Source organism: Pan paniscus, chromosome 17 (genome assembly GCF_029289425.2).
Source record: "Pan paniscus chromosome 17, NHGRI_mPanPan1-v2.0_pri, whole genome shotgun sequence".
NCBI lineage: Eukaryota > Metazoa > Chordata > Mammalia > Primates > Hominidae > Pan > Pan paniscus.
Genome location: NC_073266.2, coordinates 66,577,614 through 66,598,889, shown reverse-complemented (window position 1 = coordinate 66,598,889; position 21,276 = coordinate 66,577,614). Strand labels below are relative to the sequence as shown.

At 46.5% G+C, this 21,276-nt stretch overlaps 1 protein-coding gene across 26 annotated transcripts in view; it reads left to right on the top strand.

The window, feature by feature from the left end:
• DYM (dymeclin) overlaps nucleotides 1-20,666 on the top strand; it is a 411,306-nt gene extending 390,640 nt beyond the window's left edge. For all 26 annotated transcript variants that reach the window (XM_034943670.3, XM_055102685.2, XM_034943660.3 and 23 more), the window contains one exon: nucleotides 20,264-20,666. In XM_034943670.3, coding sequence (XP_034799561.1) covers nucleotides 20,264-20,413 — 150 coding nt within the window. In that variant the 3' untranslated portion in view covers nucleotides 20,414-20,666. The remainder of the gene's footprint in view (nucleotides 1-20,263) is intronic.
• The last annotated feature ends 610 nt before the right edge of the window (nucleotides 20,667-21,276 follow it).

Genomic DNA, 21,276 nt, shown 5'->3' with positions numbered 1-21,276 from the left:
GATCTATTTTCAGAATTATGTTTGATGTGAATTTTTGCACGTTTACTTCAAAGCCATTTTCATTATAAGTGACAAATGACTTCTGAGGAGGATAGAATAAAAAGATTAGCTTAAAATAATTGAAATCTGAGAAGTTAATTTTGTTGACCAATGAATAGGTTTATGAAGCATCCCATTTTGAAATCAGAAAATTTGTATTTCCAAACTCGAATCTGCCTAAAAATGCTACTTTTCCAGGCATGGCAGTTGTTCTGATTAGATTTTGTATAATGTACATGATTAGACTTTCAGTTTCATGTAGGATTCTATATAGGTTTATAAATTGTAAACTCTCAGTATATAATAAATTAAAAATAAGAAGGCTAGTCCTTTTGGGAGTGACTGGTTCTACTGTCTCCCTTCTAAAGATAAAGTTATTTTCATTGTTTTTGCATACATGACTGTATTCAGATTTTTTCCCAATGTCTAAAGTGCTTCTTCCCTACCCAAACTCACCCCTTTCTCTTAGGGTTTAGAAATTATTACCTTCAGCCAGGCACCGTGGCTCACACCTGTAATTCCAGCACTTTGGAAGGCCAAGTCAGGTGGATCACTTGAGGCCAGGCGTTCAAGACCAGCCTGGTCAACATGGCAGAACCGTGTCTCTACAAAAAATACAAAAAAGTTAACCAGGCGTAGTGGCAGGTGCCTGTAATCCCAGCTACTTGGGAGGCTGAGATGGGAGAATCGCTTCAACCCAGGAAGCGGAGGCTGCAGTGAGCCAAGATGGCACCACTGCACTCCATCCTGGGCGACAAGAGCTAAACTCTGTCTAAAAAAAAAAAAAAAAAAGAGAGAAAGAAAGAAATTACTACCTTCTCAGCAAAGCCTTTCCAACCACTTAGCAGCCCAGCTATTAGAGCACTTCATATTTTGAATTATCACCTTGTTGTATGGTTGTGGCTGTCCCTTTAGAGAACATGGTCCCCCCAACAGTGACTGTCCTAAACCACATTTAGTTTCTTAGTCCTGTAACAGTGTTTTTCATGTATATATTTCTTTAGTTCTGTTCATATATCTATTTACAAAATATAACTTATTTCCCAAGGTTTTTAGTAAGAGGGAAATTCTTTAGGCATGGATTTAAAAAAAAGAAAAAAAGAAATCTGGCTTTTCTCTTTTGATTAATTCCTAATCTTGCGGTTTCACTCATCCTTCTCATGTGGTTTCTCCCTGGACAGACCTGTGTCAGGTGTGGGAAATTGGGCAGAGAATGTAATAATCTCAGTGGAGGGTTCTGTAGCAGTTGTTTTTTAACTTGCTGAATATGTGCTTTTTCTCTTATTTGTTCCTTTGTCCTAAAAATAGGTGTGCTTTAGTGAAAGTTCCAATTAGTAGGGTTCCATTTCCTGTAGATTTTGCTACACTGGAAGTGAGAGGTGGCTAAAAACCGATCATGGCAAAATATTCCAGACACAGAAAGCTCCTGCACAGGGAGTTGGTTGCCTTCTGCCCACAGATTAAGGCGTATTGCCTCATTGGCTTTCCAGATGGATTATAATCTCCTTCCCATCACGATATCCATTTCCACCCTCATTTTCAAAGGTGAAAAGGAAACAGGATGAGGAAGAATCCCTGGGGTGAAATTTGAATGCACACTTCTGAAGGGGAGCGACTTTTTCTAAACTTTGTAAAGAGGGTGACCCCTCACTGAAGTCAGTTTTTCTAAGCTGGAACCGTTAGCCCTAGTGTGTTCCAAAGACTCCTGTTTCCTTTCCAAATAATTCAGGAGTCAGGTGGAGGAGAACAAATGGCAAACAGCATGGCCACCCGTGTGTGTTCTGTGCATGGCAGTCAGGGCTGGGCACTGTGCCGTTGGTGCAAAGCACCTGGAGTCTAGTCCACTTTAACTCTTGTCTTGGGAATCTTAAGGGCTCGTGGTTTTCCCTGAAACCTGTGGGAGGAAGCTTGCTGGCTTCACATTTATGGCAGGAGGACCAGAAGAGTCCATCAGTGGCTGCATTTGCAGGCCTCGGAGATCCCACAGTCAAGGCCTGGGGACTGACTAGGTCATAGTCAGCAGGTCCTGAGCTGGGCTAGATAAGAGTGTGCTTCCTAGACTGTGATCAGAAAGTTAATCGTTGGTGACAGTGAGTCTGCCCTTGTTCCTAAGCCATTGTTTTAGTTTTGTAAGATTTACAGGGCTGACAATCAGATTAAAATGTATAGAATAAGTAAAACCTCCTTCCTTCAGAAATGTGTATTGGGACTTTCTCCCAGTCTCTCTCTCCCCATTTTCTAACCTTTGAAGATAAAGGCAGGAGAATTATAATTCTGACAAGCCTTCCAGACAGCTTGCTTAATCTGGGCTATGAGGCTACCAGGCCTGGAGGCTTGTCTCCGCAGCTACTGCTAAACTGAACATCCAGGCACCATGAGGTCAGCTGCACAGAGACCCTTTCCCAGAGGCAAACTGGCTCAAAGAGAGACCATATCAGAAAAATAAAGACTTATTAGGATGGAGCCAGATGGAGGATGGAAACAGAATTTTATTTGTGTGCCCTTTTGTTTCTAGGGAAAAACAAAAGCAACACAGGTCATTGGACTCTAAACATATGAAGTTTGACTATTTACAGAGGAAGCTCTTGGATTCATTTCTGGATCTCTTCCTTCCCAGCCCTCATTTCCTTCCCTTTCTGGGGAGAGGCAGCTGTGAAGAGCTGCCAAGTCTCTCTGCCCACTCACCCTGGTGGCACTGCCAGCTCTCCTCTGTTCCCACTGTCATCTTTGGGTCCTGGCCCTCAGCCCCCATCGCCTAGACCCTGCACTAGTCCCCCAGCTGCTCCCCTCCAAGGGCTGCTCCCCTCCAAGGGCTGCTTCCCTCCCATCCAGAGGGACCACATTGTTTCCCAAGTAGTCTCCCAAGAGCACGCTGAGGTCCTGGGCACAGCTTTGCTCAGGTGCATGGAGTGGCCCCACTTTGTATGCAGAAAAGTCTAGGCTCAGTCTCAGCAGATCTCCATAAACCTGCCTTCCAAGCTATTTTCACATTCCCCCTCTTATTCTCAAACACACCGGCTGGTCCGTGGGCACCCTTGTGCTTTTCTGTCTCCCTGTCTGTGCTTCTGTTATTCCTCTGCCTGGGATGCCCTTCCCCCCACCTCCACATGCCCAAATCCTACCCTTTGTTTACAGACCACCTAGGTGCCTTCTCCTCCTTGAAGCCTTTCTTGATGCTTCCAGTTTAATTTCTCCCTTCCCTGGATCCCCACAGATTACACTTATTTGCACACTTCAGATGATATTATCACCTCCTATCTTGTCTGATAGTTATTTTTGTACATGTTTTATCTCCATGTCTAGATTATGAACACCATGGTTCGGAGGCGCTGCCTCTACTTTTTGGTATCTTCTGTGGCAGTGGTTTCCATTGAGAAGCCATTGAGATTTTTTTAAGCACAGAGTAACATGATCAGGTTTTTATTATGGACTTTTTTGTTCATGCCCCCCTCACTACCCAGGAACTGCTCAGAAAGGGATGGTTCAAATCTTTTTCTCAGCCAGGCTTCTGAACAATTTCCCTGACTAGGCAGTGCCTTACACTTCTCTCCTCTCCATCAGGACCACCCCAGGTGAACTATCTTGCCAGCATCCCCTGACTGTACTTTTCACGGTCTCTCTCTCTCTCTCTCCCTCCTTCTCCCTCTCCCTCTCTCCCCCTCTCTCTCTCTCTCTCCCTCCTCCTCCCTCTCCCTCTCTCCCCCACCTCCCTCTCTCCCCCTCCGTCTCTCCCCCCCTCCCCCCTCCCTTCCCCTCTCCTCCTCTCCCCCTCTCCCCCTCTCCCCCTCTTTCCCCCCTCCCTTCTCTAAGCCACCCTGTGGCAGAGGGTACTGTTCCTCATTCAGCAATGCCTGACCTGGGGCTGCATGGCACACAGAGAGCCTACCTTCAAATCATTTATGTCCAGTAGTGAATGGAAACTATCCAAACCCATGTCCAGCCAGGCACTTTGTAGGAAACATACAGGTAATGCTGTAAGCAGGCAGATACTGGGCACTGGAGAGGACCACTTAAGACTCTGGAGGGAGGGAAGCATCCGCACCAGCACTGTAGGAAATGGAAGTGTGGTGGGAAGGACATCCTAGCTATAAAGAGACCTGTCAGAAAAGGCATGGAGGCGGGCATTTGCCTGAAGTGTGCAGGGGACCCCAGGGAGCTCACCTGGCAGAGGCTGATGGTTTGCTTAAAGGAGAGGAAGCAAATGAAGCTCAGAGGTCCTGGGCACCCAGTTTATGGAGACTCCAGAGTCCATACAAATCAGAACTGGCAATTATTGCATTGTACTTTCTAACATTAGGTTATGTTAGAGGATTGCTTTTTAGTGATTTTTTTTCATTTGCATTTATCTTAGCTCTCCAAGTAAATGTTAAGATCCTTAAGGGCAGGGACCATATTTCATATTTTTATTAAATGCTTTTATGGTACAAAGCGTCACCCTATAATTTATTTTATTCTCATATTGGGTTTTCTTAAAGCAGGGTAAAATGTTCTTACCTGTTTAATTAGGTTAATATTTAAGAGTGAAAATATATGATGTCCAGAATTAGCATCAAACTAATTCAGAGGAGGGAAGTTGGGGTAGCTTAAATGAGTGCCCATGAGTTAATGGCTTGTAGCTGGTTGATGGGCACACAGTGTTCACTGTATTATTTTCCCCACTTTGGTGTGCATGGGTAATTTTCCATAATAAGATGTTGGGTCTCCGGTGGTACTGAGTAAGCCTTCAGCTTGCAGGACTCCCAGCACAGCCCCCTCCCTCATACCACCACACTGTGTAGCAGCCACCTGGGCCCCTAACTGCCAGCTGAGCCCCTTGCTACAGGCCTGACCTCCGGAACAGCCAGGAAAACAGCTAAGGATCAACCATTGTGTTAGGGTCCTGGTACAGTCACAGCTCAGTGATGCAGACCCATCAACCAGGTGGCAAAGATGACCATTATTTTGTATCACCATTGTATTTGTTAAAGCACTAGTGATTATAGTTATAATGTAAATATTAATAAAAAGGAAAGAAGGATGCATGGGTGAGCAGGTCACCTTTTGTCTTAGTTCGCTGGGGCTGCTATAACCAAATACTGTGGAATGGGAGGCTTATAAACAACAGAACTTACTTTTCACTGTCCTGGAGGCTGAGAAGTCTAAGATCAAAGCACCAGCAGATTTGGTGTCTGCTGAGGGCCCACTTTGTGGTTCGTAGACAGCACCCTCTAGCTGTGTCCTTACATGGTGGACGGGACTAGCTGGCTGGCTGTGGTCTTTTCTATAAGGACACTAATCCTTGCAAGAAGGATTTAATCAGAAGTTTTATCTTGAAACATCTTTCTTCATCAGAAAGTGTTTCGTATGCACTTAGAGGTAGAAACCATAGAAGATGTATTTACAGTGTAAGTTTCTTTTTAAATAAGCACATCATTCTATCTTCCTTAAATCTGCTTTTTCATTGTACAAGTTCCAAAACTCAGATGTTGTCACCCCTTTTGTGCTGAGCATACATTAGTTCTCTCTAGGGGAAATTTAGAGTTTTCACTTTTTCTTATGTATAACAAATTTTGATTTAAAAAAAAAAAGGTATGTTCTACATCCTCTTGCTCTAAATAACCCCAAATATAAGTGTCTTATTATAGTATGTTGATTATTTAAATTTGGAATTTCCTTTTGAAAGATCCTTTAAAATGTTTTATGGGTGTTTCCAAGGTAACTCTCAATGTTGTTTAATTTTCATGCTTACAGTGTATAACAAATTGAATTATCTATCATTGGTCCCTTAAGAGATAAGCAGTGTGTCTTTCTTTATTGAAATATGTAAATTTGTGTCAGGCAATGTGGCTCACACCTGTAACCCAAGCACTTTGTGGAGGTCAAGTCAGGAGGATCACTTGACCACAAAACCAGCCTGGGCAACATAGTGAGACCCCATCTCTATAAAAAATTTAAAAATTTGCCAGGCATGGTGGTGCAGACCTGTGGTCCTAGCTACTCAGGAAGCTGAGGCGGGAGGATCACTTGAGCCCAGAAGTTTGAGGCTGCAATGAACTATGATCACATCACTACACTCTAGCCTGAGCAACAGAGCAAGACCCTGCCTCTGAGGAAAAAAAAAAAAAAAGAAGAAGAAAAAGAAAAAAATGTAAATTTAGCAAAATTGGAGCCTGTGTTATAAAATATGAGTGCTTGCTCTTAATTCCTTGTTTTGAAAATGACTAGAGATCTCCAAATGCTTCATCTACAGATGTTTTACTTGCCTTCTGGGGCATTGATTTGAAAAAAATCATGATAGAGAAGGGAAAGGTCTTGTATTTTCCAGTTGTCCTTTGGCTTTGAACCTTGTTCCAAGGCAGAAGATGGACTCCTTTGAGGCCCTTCTCTGGGACTGCTTGGAGAAGTCAGAGCAAGGTGCTAACAGAGTCTAGCCAGCAGTTGTGCCTGGCCCTCACTGGGCCTCTCAGCCCTGCCCGCACCACCTCAACATCACAGTCAGTCTTCAGTTCCAGTCTCCACCAGTCAGAGCAGACCTCGTCAGCCGTAATGGTTTACAGATGAAGTAACTAAGTGTCAAAGAGGGACATGGTTTGTCCAAGTTTATTAGTGTCAGAGCCACCTCTAAAATCCAGACGTCTTGAATTTTCCCTCCATGATACCATTCATAGCCTAAATGGGAGAGGTACATGGTAGTCTTAAAAGTTTACACTTCTTTTTCATGGTATTTATTGAAATTTAAAGTAATTGATCAGTGCGACAGTTGCCATGGGGAGCATGAAATGCCAGCTGCCTGCTGCTCTTCTGCCTTCCAGCCTGTCTAGGCTGAGGAGAGGAAGACAGCAGATGTCATGGTGGTGTGCCTGGTGCAGCTTCAGCTGTCAGACTAGGAACAATGGGGCAGGGCGACTCCTGGGCCACTACCAAACCCCCCGTCCCAGTTAACATGTGGGGCAAGTGGGAATGAGCATGACTCCCAGCTTCCTTGCCCTGGCACTTTCTGACCCCATCGTGCCACAGGCCTGCCTGGGAAACACTGTGCATGCTCGTCTGTGGCCCTGCCTGAGCCAGCCCCTGAGCAGTGTCCACGAGAGACCTGGGCTCAAGGAGCAGCAGTCTGCAGAGGTGAAGTCCTTCCTCTCTGCGGTCTCTTTGTCTGATTGGTCAGCATCACGGCTTTGCCACCTCTGAATGTACTTTCCCTCTATCCTGCCCATGGTGTTATTGCTAGTTCATAAAGTTGTAAACTGTGAAACTGCTCCCTTCATAAGAAAATTACAAAAAAAAAAAGTTCAGTTCACATGGATTTATACCAGTGCAGTTAAATTTCTAGCCTGCCCAAGGCCAGATCAAGACCCTATTTTGGATATGGTGAGCCAGGTTTTACATTGCTAACACACTGAGATATGAAACTTACGACCTATGCCTTTTTGTACAGGAAAGGGTAAAAGCAGGAATTGGGCCAGGCCATGGCTCATACCTGTAGTCCCAGCACTTTGGGAGGCTGAGATGGGCAACAGATCTCTTGAGCCCCAGAATTCAAGACCAGCCTGGACAATGTGGCAAAAACGTGTCTTTACAAAAAATACAAAAATTACCCAGGTGTGGCCGGGCGGGGTGGCTCACGCCTGTAATCGCAGCACTTTGGGAGGCCAAGGTGGGCGGATCATGAGGTCAGGAGATCGAGACCATCCTGGCTAACATGGTGAAACCCCGTCTCTACTAAAAATACAAAAAAAAAAAAAAAAAAAAAATTACCCAGTTGTGGTGGCATGCGCCTGTAGTCCCTGCTACTAGGGAGTCTAAAGTGGGAGGATCGCTTGAGCCTGGGAGGTTGAGGCTACAGTGAGCCGAGATTGCACCAATGCACTCCAGCCTGGCCAGCAGAGTGAGACTCTGTCTTTAAAAATAATAATAAAATAAATAAAGCAGGAATCATGAATGAAAAAGAATAGGCTTTTATTAATGGAGATTCAATCTTTGTTTCAGCTTACAAATACGAATATTTTTACACTCATTAGCCCTCTGTGAAGATTCTCCTCTCCTCAGTGGCATGTAGCCTGAGAGCCAAATCCTGTTTGATTTCTGATCACATCACCTGTCCCTTGCTTATTAGCTTTCTCTACTTTGGTTTTGGAAAACAGAGTTTCAAGTATTCTCTTTCTTTTCTACTCTGACAGTGTCAATGAAAATGGCCTGTCTTCAGTGGCTTTTAGGGGCTCTGTGGCAATGCTAGCAGAAAGCAGGGCCTGAGCCCATTTGGTGGCTCTTGAGTCTCTGAGTTGTCTGAAGAGTCCTGCCTCCATTTCAGGAAAGTGGGAGCAGAGGGTGACAGCTGAAGAGACAGGAACGACTTGAGAAACCCCAAAGTTTCCTTCAGCCTGCACCTCCCCCAGCCCCCTCATTACTCACTTCCCCTAGCCAGGCTCACATGGCTGCTGGGCTGAGTCGCCTCAGCTGCCGTGGCAGCGTCACCACCTCCATCCTCACTGGCCAGCAGTGGGGAGCCGTTGTTCCATTAGAGTCAGCCACTGGTTGCTTGTTCATCTTTTGGTGTGAGCCCTCCCAGGATATTTCCTGGAACGCTGGAGGGAAACATTTCTTCACCCAGCCTTTCCAGGCTTCAGCTCATCGTAGTCTTTGCCTTCCCATTCTCACGAAGGTGGGGAGACCTTTGTCCAAGAAGGGGAATTCAGGTTACTCACCCACAGCATGCTGCTGTGCTTTCGTTTAGCATTCTGCCCATTTGGCCCTCGGCATTTTGGGAAGCTCTGCAGCTTGGCCTGGGGCTACTAATGGGCAGGATCCCACCCAATCTGTTGAGAACCTCAAAGACAGCATCACTGCTGTGGGTTAGGAAGGACTCTTGGCACCTTGTATTCAGATTCTGTCTCTCATTAGTATCATCATCTTTGAAGACAGACAGCAGAATTCTCCACTTTTGCCCCCATCTCCTACCTTGGAATCAAAATATTCTCCTTCTCCCAGCCTCCTAAGTAGGAATTGATTTGCATCAGGCAGTTTGACTCAGTGATGCAGTCAGCCTTCCTGAGGAGTTGACATGTAGGCAACTTCACCTGGCGCCCCGCAGCTGATGGCTTTTAGATCACGAGTCTCTGTCCTCCATCTGTCCCCTCGACTCTAGGCTTCCCAGGTGAACAGGCTTCCCTCAAGGCTGCCTCCGTGCCTCCACCCACCTCTCCAAACTTACCTCTAGCCACACCTCACTGCAGATCGGCCCCAGAAGGGTGCTGTCAGCCTCTGTCTGCTCCAGAGGGTCCCTCCACATGCAGTTCCAGCAACACCCACCCCAGCCCTGTCTCCACAAGTCACAACCCTGCCCACACACCAAGGCAGCAGGAGAGTCTGTACCTTCCCACCAGCCCCCAGAAAAGAGAGAGAAATTGAAAACCGAAGATTAAGTTTCTCTCCTTTCTGTGAATCCCCTTAGCCTGGGTCTGTGACAGAGGTCCTACCAGGGATATTTGCTCAAGATTCAGACTCAAGAGGGCTTCCAGTTCTAGCCAATGATACGATGGTTTGTGGAGAGCTTGTCCCGAGCATGGGGCTCCACTTTATATCCTCCATGTTTTCCCGAAGAGTCTTTTCACCCTTACTTACGAAAACTGTTAGTGTCACTTGTGGACACTCCACAGTGGTGAAACCATTTCCCGAGCTCAGGATCCGTGTCTGCCAACCTTGTAAGTGTCCCTCTTGGGTGGTAACTTAGTGCCCAGAGACCCCCTGCCCAAGTCCCTTTGTGTCGCCAGCCATGGTGTTCCTAGATATGCAATGTGTTGCAACTGTCTTTTGAGCCACTCTCATGATGGGTTTCTTAATTTTAACTTTGTGTTTCTTAACTTGTAACTAAGTGGTCCTTTATAATTTTCTATATTTTAAATTTAGTTCTGGCCCAGCACAGTGGCTCACGCCTGTAATTCCTGCACTTTCGGAGGCCAAGGCGGGCAGATCACCTGAGGTCAGGAGTTCAAGACCAGCCTGGCCAACATGGTGAAACCCTATCTCTACTAAAAATACAACAAATTAGCTGGGCGTAGTGGCGTGCCCCTCTAATCCCAGCTACTTGGGAGGCTGAGGCAGGAGAATCACTTAAACCTGGGAGGCAGAGGTTGCAGTGAGCCGAGATCGCACCACTGCACTCCAGCTTGGGTGACACAGCAAGACTCCGTCTCAATAAAGAAACAAATAAAGTTCTTCATTAATTGTAAAATTAACATAAAATGAAACTTTTCCACATTCATTGCTGATGTTATTCATAGACCAGTGCTTATCTTCTTTTTGTTAAATTATAATATTTGATAGATTTGTCACTCCCTCCATTACACTTGGAAGAGCCTGCACTTCAGTCTTGATCAACAATTTAGCTGAACTGATGATTCATTATTTCCCCCAGAGTTTGCTGTCCAAGCCCACGTAAAACCTCCTGGCCCCAGTGTTCGCCAGAACTACCTGGGAGAGCATCCTCCAGGAGCACCACCCACCTCCCATCCTGGGTCATGCTCCCCGCTTGTTCTTGTTTCCTCCCGCTAACTGACGCACCCTGTTCAAGGAGCAGAAGTTATTCCTCTCTTTCCTCTACAGCCAAGCAAATGCCTCCTGTTTAGCTGAAGCCCACCAACATTTGGTTTAAGGACTCATCATTGATGAACTAAAGTTACACAGCAATAGGATATGGAGGAGGAATGATAGTGAGGCTACGTAATCCCCAAATTTATCCTTCACCCCCAGAATTAAAAAAAGAATGTAAATGTGTCCTCTGCTATTTTATGACAGGATCTCCAAACCTGTGTAGTTTTCATCTGAGCAGGACTGCCCACCACAAGCCCTGCACATGCTGTCTGTAGTCACTAACCCATCACTCCTGACCTATGCCATCTGCCAATAGTTACTGGTCTGCCTTGCGACCAGCAATCTCCCATTCCCTTGTCTATTCAGAGGCTTAATATGGTCTTGAATTTTTTTTTTTCAATCTGCTATGTAGCTATTGGATTTTAAATTGTATTAGACTCTGGACCTGTGCCAGGTGCTTGCTAGAGTTTCTGATGCTATCTTATATCATCTTTAGGTGGAAGGGGGAAAACTCCATTGAACTTTCGTGGTAGTAAAATTATTGCAGTTGTGCCCTCCATCTGTTCCCTGAACTTCCTGTGGGTTTTCACCAGATCACATGACTGACAGCAGAGACGGCTTTCAGGCTTTTGGTCTGCTTGTTGCACCCAAGTCTCAACCACCAAACCAGACCCTTGCTTTGTCTCTGAGCTGGGCATCCGGATGTCCCACTGTGGTAGGTTGATTCACTGGAGCTGATAAAAACATTCCAGCCAAACTTGAGAGTCTAGCATTACCTCTGGCTCCAAAAATCAAAACAACAGGATTGCTGTAAGTAGCTTTGGATTGAGACCAAGCTACAAGCTTGAGGGATGAGTTTTCTCTCCTTGTTGAGCTGTGTCACAGGACAAGTATCTCGGAAAGAGAAGCGTGAAAGCCAGGGGCTCCTCACCAAAGTAGCCTGAGCTTGAGATAACCAGTGCCCTGCCCTGTGCCAGCCAGTTCTAGCTGAATTCCTGCCATGACTATGAGATCCAAGCCCCCGATCCTTCCCAGGCACCTCCTCTGCCTTCCCAGAGCTTTAGTCTAAGTCCTCAAAGCACGTTGACCTGAGAGTCACTAGCTAGAGCCCAAAGGGGTTCTGAGAAGCCCAAGGGAGGGAAGATGTGGGCAGAGAAGAGCCAGACGGATGTCAGAGCTAAGAGGGCCTGGCAATACCTGAGCAGCCAGGGCCCTGGGCCACCAAGAGGGTTTGTTGGCCATGGCAGAGATGAAGACACTCTCAAGTGAAGAAGTTGGACTTCCCTTAGCCTCACAGGATGGCATCATTGTTCTCTACAAAGGGACATAAAGGAAAGAGTGACCTTTTCTAGGTTGTTGATTTGACATTCAGACTGACATTTCTTGGACTCAGTCCTGACAAAATGTGTCCCCAGTGTCCTTAGTGCTAAATTAAACCTTTTGTCTTTCTTTTCCTTAGTACTTTAGACTTCTAAGACATCTTAGAGGGAGAAGCACATATTTTTAAGAATTGCTATTTAAGTCTCAAACCATGCTGGCTTTCTCTATAGGGAGGTAGATGGACAGGTAGATTCGGAGAGGGGGTCAAATTAAATTCAGCTCGGGCCTACCCAGGTTGACTGAATAACATTCTCAAAATTCTTTTATGATTTATGCCTAGTGTTCACCCTTTTAAAGTGTTCCCAAGCACTGCCCTTACAAACAGCTCCCTTCAGGAAAAAGGAAGCTCCTTACCGTGTGCTTCCAGGTGTTTACTCTGTGTAGCCAGTCCTGGAGAACATGCATAAATAACAAACAGAGTGCGATTCCCCTTTCTGAATCTTTTAGGTGCTGGTGAAAAGTTACAGGCAAACAACCCTAAGGAACAATCTCTCTGCTCCCTTGCTCACTGTGGGAGAGGAGCTGGCGCTATGGTTCGGGGAATGCACAGTGCTGTCTGCATGTTCAGGTTTTCCAATAATGGCTGTGTGTTCACGCTGCTCTCTCTACCCGCTCTTTCGGTCCCCCCATGACCAGTAGTGCACACTTGGGAGACAGCAGTTTGGGAACCCAGTCTGTGGAGGGGACCAGGCCTTCACTAGCCAGCACGGACGGGGGCAGCGCCTGGAACTTCAGCCCACTTAGCTGGGAGCTCCCAGGCCACAGAGCAGCTCAACAGCAGCTTCAAGCTTGTCTTTGTTTTCAGCAGTTGGGAGCCTTAGCCTTTAAAAATGTCTATTGTCAACCTCCAGGACATTCAGATACCATCTCCAGTGCAAAGTCTGTCTAAGTAGAAATCAACAAATGCTTAACTTCAGGGTTGCAGCTGAACCCAGGCCCAACCCATTCAACCCTTTCTTCAAGTGAACCCTGCAGAGCCTAGAGGCATGGCAGGGAATACACCTTTAGACCTTATTGGTCTAAACATAAAACCACACCTAGTCAGAATTGGAAGGAGCTCAAAGGTCCTTCATTTTTCACAAGGCTGGAAAACTGAGTCCCGAGAAATGCTATGACTTGCCCCAAACTGCCCAGCTTGCCACCTGCTGAGCCAAGACAGAGCCAAGGCCTCCTGTCCCCAGCCTGGGCTCACCTGGTGATCAACCCCATCACTCACAGTGAGGAAACACGGCCACAAAAGGTTAAGTGAGTTGTTGGTTAGGAGGATATTGAAGAAACATCTGAAGCTCATTATTATTACTTGAAAGACATGAAAACCTAGTGTCCACGTTGGCCACAGACATTCTAAGGGCACACTTAGGTCCCTTTTGACCCTGGGGAGGCTCCAGAGGAAAGGCCTGAGCTTCTTTCAGCTTCTGGCTCTACCACTCACTGCTGTGGCCTCTTTTTCATGTGACTTATTCTTTTGGGGCCTTGGTTTTTTAAATCTCTATAATAGAGTGAATAATACCTGTGTCACAGGATTTTTGTGCAGATTTTACGTCATTCGTTCATTTATTTAATTCCTCATTCAGCAAACGTGCCTTAAGATGTCAGTGACATGCCAGATGCTCATAAGGTCCCTGCCTTCTTAGAGCCGATGTTTGTTCTAGTTGGGGAAACAAATGGTGCACAAGTCAACAAATAAGAGAAGCACCAATTGCACTGAGTGTTGTGAAGGCAATAAGCCAGTGAGCCGAGAGAGGCCACTTTTGTTTTTTATAGGGTGGTCATTAGTGAAGCAGGAAGTGCCTGGTACATGGCAGCTCTAGTCAGAGTCATTTCCACTGAGCTTCCTACTGGGCTGTCTGTGAACTTCAAGCAGAAGGCTTCATTCCTGGTCAACCACAGCCCCCGCAGCCCCGTGTGGCTCAGGGAGTTAGCTGCCATGCTGGATGTTGTTGAACGTGCTGCACGATCTTACAGGAAGATGGTAAACACCTAGGTCGCATACATTGCAGAAGTTACCCCTTCATAGATGGTAAACCCTTCTTAGTTACCCCATTAGATTGCAAAAGCCTAATGTCACATACACTGTAGAAGTTACCCTCTGGACTGGGCGCGGTGGCTCATGCCTGTAATCCTAGCACTTTGGGAGGCCGAGGCAGGCAGATCACCTGAGGTCGGGAGTTCAAGACCAGCCTGACCAACATGGAGAAACCCCATCTCTACTAAAAATACAAAAAAAACTAGCCGGGCATGGTGGCACATGCCTGTAATCCCAGCTACTAGGGAGGCCGAGGCAGGAGAATTGCTTGAACCCGGGAGGCGGAGGTTGCAGTGAGCCGAGATCGCGCCATTGCACTCCAGCCTGGGCGACAAGAGTGAAACTCCATCTTAAAAAAAAAAGAAAAAGGAAGTTACCTCTCTGTCTACCTTATCATAACCATAAACCCACTCCAGGGCCAATCTTCTCCCCTCCAGTTGAGCCTGACTCTGAGACAGAGAAAGAAGGCAGTTCTTCAGCACCTGCCTTCTCTTACTGAAACAGCTTTGTTCTTTAAAAATGTTGATGAAGATGAGCTCAGTGCCTTTAAGCCATTTGTCAGCACTTGTGTCTGGTTTTCATGCAGGGAGGCTTATTTCTATTATTAAGAGTCAGTTGCCAAGTGAGAAGTATCCATTTGGGTGCATAAGAGAAATGGGCTTGTAAGAGAAATGGGCTCTGTAATCACATCTAAAGACTAGACTTCGCTATGACCAGGCCATAGTAAACATCATAGTATGTCTAGTCTTTAGGTTTGATTACAGAACATTATAAGAGCATCCCTTATACTTGCATGTCATTTTAATGTCAGTAATAATAGCCAACATTCATTAAGTACTTACTCTGTGGTGGGTACTATACCAAGCCCTTCACGTGGCTTATCTCATCCGATTGTCAGTACAACTCTGTGAAGTAGGAAGGGTGGTTACATTCCAAGCCTCAGAGTATAGTAAACCTTAAGAGCCTGATCTGAGCAAGGATGTGAGACTAGTCCAAGGTCACTCAGCTAATAAGGACTGGCCTTTTAGCTCTTGAAGGCTGGGACCCCATGTGTCCTAGTGGCTGTATTTTTAGTCCTGTGCTTACTATACACTAGGCCCTCAGTAAGTATTTACTGAGTGAATGAATGGGAAAAGATGGGGCTGAAACTCAAATTATCTGCCTGCCTTTGGAGTTGCTTTTTGTAGTTGTTTCAAAGATGAAATGAGTAACTATATGTAAATTCTTTGAATATGCCTGCCATATAATAGGTAATCAATTGTATTAGCTATAAATGCTAGGTATAATCTCAGAATTTATTATTTTTATGGAGAACTTCTATGGAAATAATGATCAGCTTGAAGAATAACTTCATAATAAAATCTACACGTCTTCTCTTGACAGATAAAGTTTATACTATTTTATACCATTTTTGTGTACTATCATATGCTATATACTGGATGTTCCTGAGATTTTGTTTGCAACATTTGAAAGCCATAGTTACTACCAGCCAAAGAGTGTACTTTCCGATTAGAGGAAAGATCTCTGTTGCTGAGAGATGTCCTGTGCCTTTGTGGAGGGTGAGATGAGTTATTGTTTCAACATCAACTTGAGGCATTTTCACTTCTGGTTGTACCAGGTGGTGGGAAGGATAGTCATGGGGGTGCCAGGTATTTTTCCCAGATCCTCTTTTGCAGGATTTAAGGGCAGTCTTTGACTCATTACTCCTTCTAGCGGAATAGTCATCAGAGTTTCCCCAAAGCCATGAGGGCAGGAAAACTTACTGCTAGCCCATAAACTTAGTAGCAGCTCTTGCCTAAGTTTCTGTAATTCAGCTGGAAGGAATTCTTCTGAGAGCAGTTTACAGTGTATTGGTTTTATTTCCCATTCCACCCTCCTTAGAGATGCGGAAAGCAGCCTTGCATAAGCTGCCTCACAGCCTCTCCTAAGGCCTTCATGGGAAAACCCCCATGTAAGTCACTGAATGGAGAAAAGCTTTCACATCTTTGAGTCATTTTTATTTCTAACAATGAGAAGTGCATTTTAACAGCGACATTACCACATAGAAATGTAAGATGTTATTATTCCAATGAAAACAAGCCACTGGGGGACTCTGCACCCCCACCTAGCCCCTCTCTTCTCCCTGAGTCCGTGTGAGGTTTTCTAAAGTTTGAGGCCGTCCTAAGAACTAGGATTTTCGTCTCCATTATCATGGATGAGTTTCATTTCTTCTTCACATAGCACCACAGTCCTCTCGTGATTATTGCCCTCATGTGGTTCTTTTTTTAAGGACCAGCAGCGTGCTGAGCTCTGTACCTCACACCCAGAAGGGTTTCGTGGAGCCTAAGAGAATCAAATTTAAGGATGAAGCATTAGGGTGGCCAGAACTCTGATGTCACTTTTCAAACTAACTTTGCACACAGTCAGACCCAGGCTTTAAACCTGACTCCACTCCAGCAGGCTGCATGACCTTGCAACCGAGCACTTAGCCTCTCTGAGCTCCGAGTTACCTTCTCTTCATGGGGTTGGCACTGGCCTCAGCGGGACATTTGGTGACTGACGAGGATGCCGTGGGAGCTTCAGACGGCATGATGTATGGGGAGCGCGGGTCGGTGGGAGCTACTTGTTGCCCCCCTCTTGCTACAAATGCAGATTTTTCACAGAAAAGAACATCATCGTGTTGGTACCTCTTAGACACCTGATTCCATGACAAAGACTTCCCTCTAAGCACCCACATACCTGAGAACCCCATGTCAGGCTGGAATCAACACAGTGTATGAGGAGGCTCCCAAACTCTCCAGGCCCTAGGATACCGCCCCACCAGCAGTTAGGGAACACCCAGAGAGCACTGTGCAGGGCAGGTGGGGTGCAAGGGGACTTCAGGAGTGGACGAGGAGGGAGTAGAAAGCTGGGGGCCTTAGGTGTCAGCTGAGAGGAGGGAAAGAATAAAGAAAGAAAAATAAAGCTGGGGCCTCATTGAACTCTGGCTCGTGTCAGCAAGTGCTGGAAGTGGTGCCACATCCTGAGCTGATCAAACTTTGTCAGCCAGACTGAGCCAAAGAGCCCAGCTAAAGAAGTTGTCCCCTCCATTGCAGTCATGAGCAACATCATCAGCAGACACTGAGACTTCCAGCCTGCGCTGATGATGGCAAAGAGTTGGAAGGAAACACTGATGGTCTGAAAAGGCACAGGTTTCATTGAACTAGAACTAGTAGTTTTTGAAAAGGGGACTGCAGTGTGGGGGTGCAGGGTGTGGGGAGATCTAGGCCTAGGTAGTGCTAGAGCTTGGCGTCTATTTATATAAACAGTCTGGTAGCCACAAAGTGGGGAGCTGCTGATCACTGAAGCCATAGCAGATGGGGGCTGTGTGTTGAAGTTACATCAATGGCCAGAACACCCTCCGTTTTAGGAATTCTTACACACTTGTTCAAGATGTAACTCTTGCCACAAAGTCTTTGCTGCTTCACTCTGCTCCTCTCTGATCATTCTGGAACTCTGAAGATCCAGCACTTAGATGTTTTTAGTTGGTTTTCTTAAATTTATTTTTCAAATTTAATTTTTTGGTTTAATTATTTTTAGAGACAGGATATCACTCTTAGGCCCAGGCTAGAGTGGACTGGCATGATTCTAGCTCACTGAAGCCTCGAACTCCTGGGCTCAAGCAATCCTCCCATCTCAGCCTCTTGAGTAGCTACAGACATGCGCCATCACATCTGGCTAATTTTTAAATTTTTTGTAAAGATAGGGTCTTGCTAGGTTGCTCAGGCTGGTCTTTAACTCCTGGGTTCAAGTGATCCTCCTGCCTTGGCCTCTCAAAGTGCTGGGATTACAGGCGTGAGCTACTATACCTGGTCCAGATGCTTTTAGTCTTAATCACTGTAAATGTTATTTTAAAATTCTTGTTACTGTGTGTGTCTGTGTGTGTTGTGTCTGTGTGTCTGGTGTGTGTGTGTCTGTATGTGCATGTCTGTGTGTGTGTCTGTGTGTGTGTGTCTGGGTGTGTCTGCATGTGAGTGTGTGGGTATCTGTTTTGTATGTATTGTGTGTATATGTGTCTGTGTCTGTGTGTTTTGTCTGTGGTGTGTGTGTGTGTGCATGTCTGTATTGTCTGTATGTGCGTGTCTGGGTGTGTGTGTATTGTGTGTGTCTGGTGTGTGTGTGTGCGTGCGCATGTCTGGGTGTGTTGTCTGTGTCTGTCTATATGTTGTGGGTATGGATGTTTGTGTTGTGTTTGTGTTATGTGTGTGAGTCTGTGGTGTGTGTGTCTATGTGTGCGTGTCTGTGTGTTTTATCTGTGTGTGCGTGCCTCGGTGTGTCTGTGTGTGTGTCTATGTGAGTGGTGTGTATGTGGGGATGTGGGTGTGGGTGTGTGTGTGTGTGCGCGCATGCAGCTCCTCTACCTGCTCCTCCCCTTTCCTAAATATCTTTTAAATCCACCCAGCTAGCATCATCCTAGTTCAGGCCTGTTTCCCCCTTCCCTGGACTAGGCTCCTGCCCCTGCCTGCTGCACCGTGCCCCCCACTTCTCCCCGCTGTGATGGGAGCAGCCACTGCACAGTGCCATTCTCATGGCGTAACCTGCAGGCCCTTCAGAGGCTTCCGGGACCTTATGTGCAGCTCCCCAGTCTGGCCTCTGCTCCCCGGTGTGTGCTCTTCCCCCACCCCCTCCTTAGCCTCCAGCATGCTGTGCCTCCTGCCTCACACCCAGGCCTTTCCTGTGCGGGGCCCTCCAGGGGAGCTCACCTCCCCTTCATCTGGCTGCCACCTCCTCCCTTCTGGCTCCTTGTCCTTCCCTGCCTTGCTGCCCTGTTATTATTGGTTTTTTTGTTGCTGCTGCTGCTGTTTCTGTCTCCTCCATGAAGATTTACCTTCCATGAGAACAGGAGCTGGGTTTGGCTGCCGCACCCCCGTATCTCTAGGCCCTGGCCCACACAGTGCCTGCCTGGCACCTGCCAGCAGATAGTCAGTAGAATGAAGAATGAGTGAATGAACAAATGAATGGACTCCCATAAGAAGGACTAAATTAGATAATACACACAAAGCATCTACAGTGTGTCTGGGACATAGTTGGCCCTCAATACTTGGTTGATTGCTTCATTGATTCATTCACTCATCAGTTTATTAAATGCCTGGCTAATATCCTTGGGGATGCAGCAGCTGACAAAACAGATAAAAACCTCTCTGCCCTATGGGCCATGTCTTCCAGTATAGTATAATAAGTGTGGCTGTGGATGCATGTGGGGAAGTGTGTGGTTTCCTCTCTTTCAGCCCCCTCTTCCTCAGCCTTCCACTGTCCTCCTCCTCCCAGGACCCTGTCCCCTCTCTCCCCACCCAACCTGGGACAAGGGTCACCAAGCTGCAGCCACTCCTGCCAGCGACGCCTTGGCAAAGGAGAGGGCCAGGGGCCTTCGGTAGACTCTAGCCACTCCTCAAGCTGCGGAAAGTGGAATCACTTCCTCTGCCCTGGCTGGAATAAATAGGGCAGGAATAAAAGTAGAAAATCAAAAGCCCAAATCCCAGTGATGTGCTAAAACGCAAGTGCTGCCTTAGGCCACTGAGCTGCACGACTCCTTACATAACAGAAGACTGGAGTTTGCAGACCAGGGCACCTGCGATGTGTTTGTAGAGCCAGGCCTAGGCCTTTTCCCAGACTCCATGAGGAGCAGCCTCGGGCTCCCTCTCCGCAAAGCCAAAGCCATTGCTCCTGCCTCCAGGGAGGAAGAGACTGAGGCCAAGCTATGGCCAAGAAAGCTGGCCACCCCAGACCCCCGCTCCTCCAGAGTAGCCCCCCTCCACCGGTGGCACATGCCTACCCCTTCAGGTCAGGGCTCAGGATTGTGAAGGGGAAGGTCCTCACCTCCGGAATGGCGGAACCCTGAGGACAGTGCCTCTCAAAAGCCAGTCCCTGGCATTGCACTCTGGGGAATATCAGCCTGAGCCTTGTCTGCCTCCCAGGCAGGGTCCATGTCTCAGCTAGGATATTTCTCATCATACCTTAACCACTGCTGGGGTCCCTAGCAGGGAACTATCAGCCAAACTGACATTAGCCAACCAGGACCCATTGTGTTACTTGCTCTCTCCATCGGTAATTCACATTTTCTCAGGAGCCATTTGATAGCTGAAATATTTTAAAGCCCCAGAGCTCTCACGCCCTGTGACCAGTTGGCAGGGGTGGGTGGGCTCCCCGCACACCACAGCACCACCTGCAAACTCTCACCACTTTTGCTTGTGCATGGAACTGTGGGATTATAAAATCATCTTATTTTCATTGCAGAAATTTCCAGAATTGAAATTCAAATATGTGGAAGAGGAGCAGCCCGAGGAGTTTTTTATCCCCTATGTCTGGTCTCTTGTCTACAACTCAGCAGTCGGCCTGTACTGGAATCCACAGGACATCCAGCTGTTCACCATGGATTCCGACTGAGGGCAGGATGCTCTCCCACCCGGACCCCTCCAGCCAAGCAGCCCTTCAAGTTCTTTTATTTCTGGGTAACAGAAGTAGACAGACAGGTTACTTGGTGTATCTTCTGTTAAAGAGGATTGCACGAGTGTGTTTTCCTCACACACTTTGATTTGGAGAATTGGTGCCAGTTGGCAATAGATAACTCAGCGTAGATAGTAGTGCAAAAAGGGGAGGAAATACACAACAATAATAAATGTAAAAACCTGCTATTCAACATGCAGTTTTATTTCGAAGCCAAAAATCTAGAGCTTTCCCAAGATCCTGTTGCCTTAGGCACATCACACTTCAACAGTGCACACTATTCAACAGTGCACACTATTCAAAAGCGTAGACTATTTTTTTGCATGTTCAAGATATTTGTTTTGGTCTTATGTGTGTGTGTGAGAGAGAGATTCCTTTGACATTAAGGAGCATCAATGAGAAAAGATGATGAGGCAGGAATTAATAAAGAAATGAAGTCGTGTGTGTTTGGTTGCCTGTCAGAGGGCACATAATTTCATAAACACCATGCCTGAACAATTTGATATTAATATTTAACACCTCTGCATCTTTTCTTAAAAAAGAATATGGGCCAGATACAGTGGCTCACATTTGTAATCCCAGCACTTTGGGGAGCCAAATTAGCAGAATCCCTTGAGCACAGGAATCTGAGACCAGCTTGGGCAACATAGTGAGATCCCATCTCTACAAAAAACTTAAAAATTAGCCAGGCATGATGGCACATTCCTGTAGTCCTAGCTACTCAGGAGGCTAAGGTAGGAGGATTGCCTGAGCCCAGGAGTTCAAGGCTGCAGTGAGCTAAGAACGTGCCAGTACACTCCAGC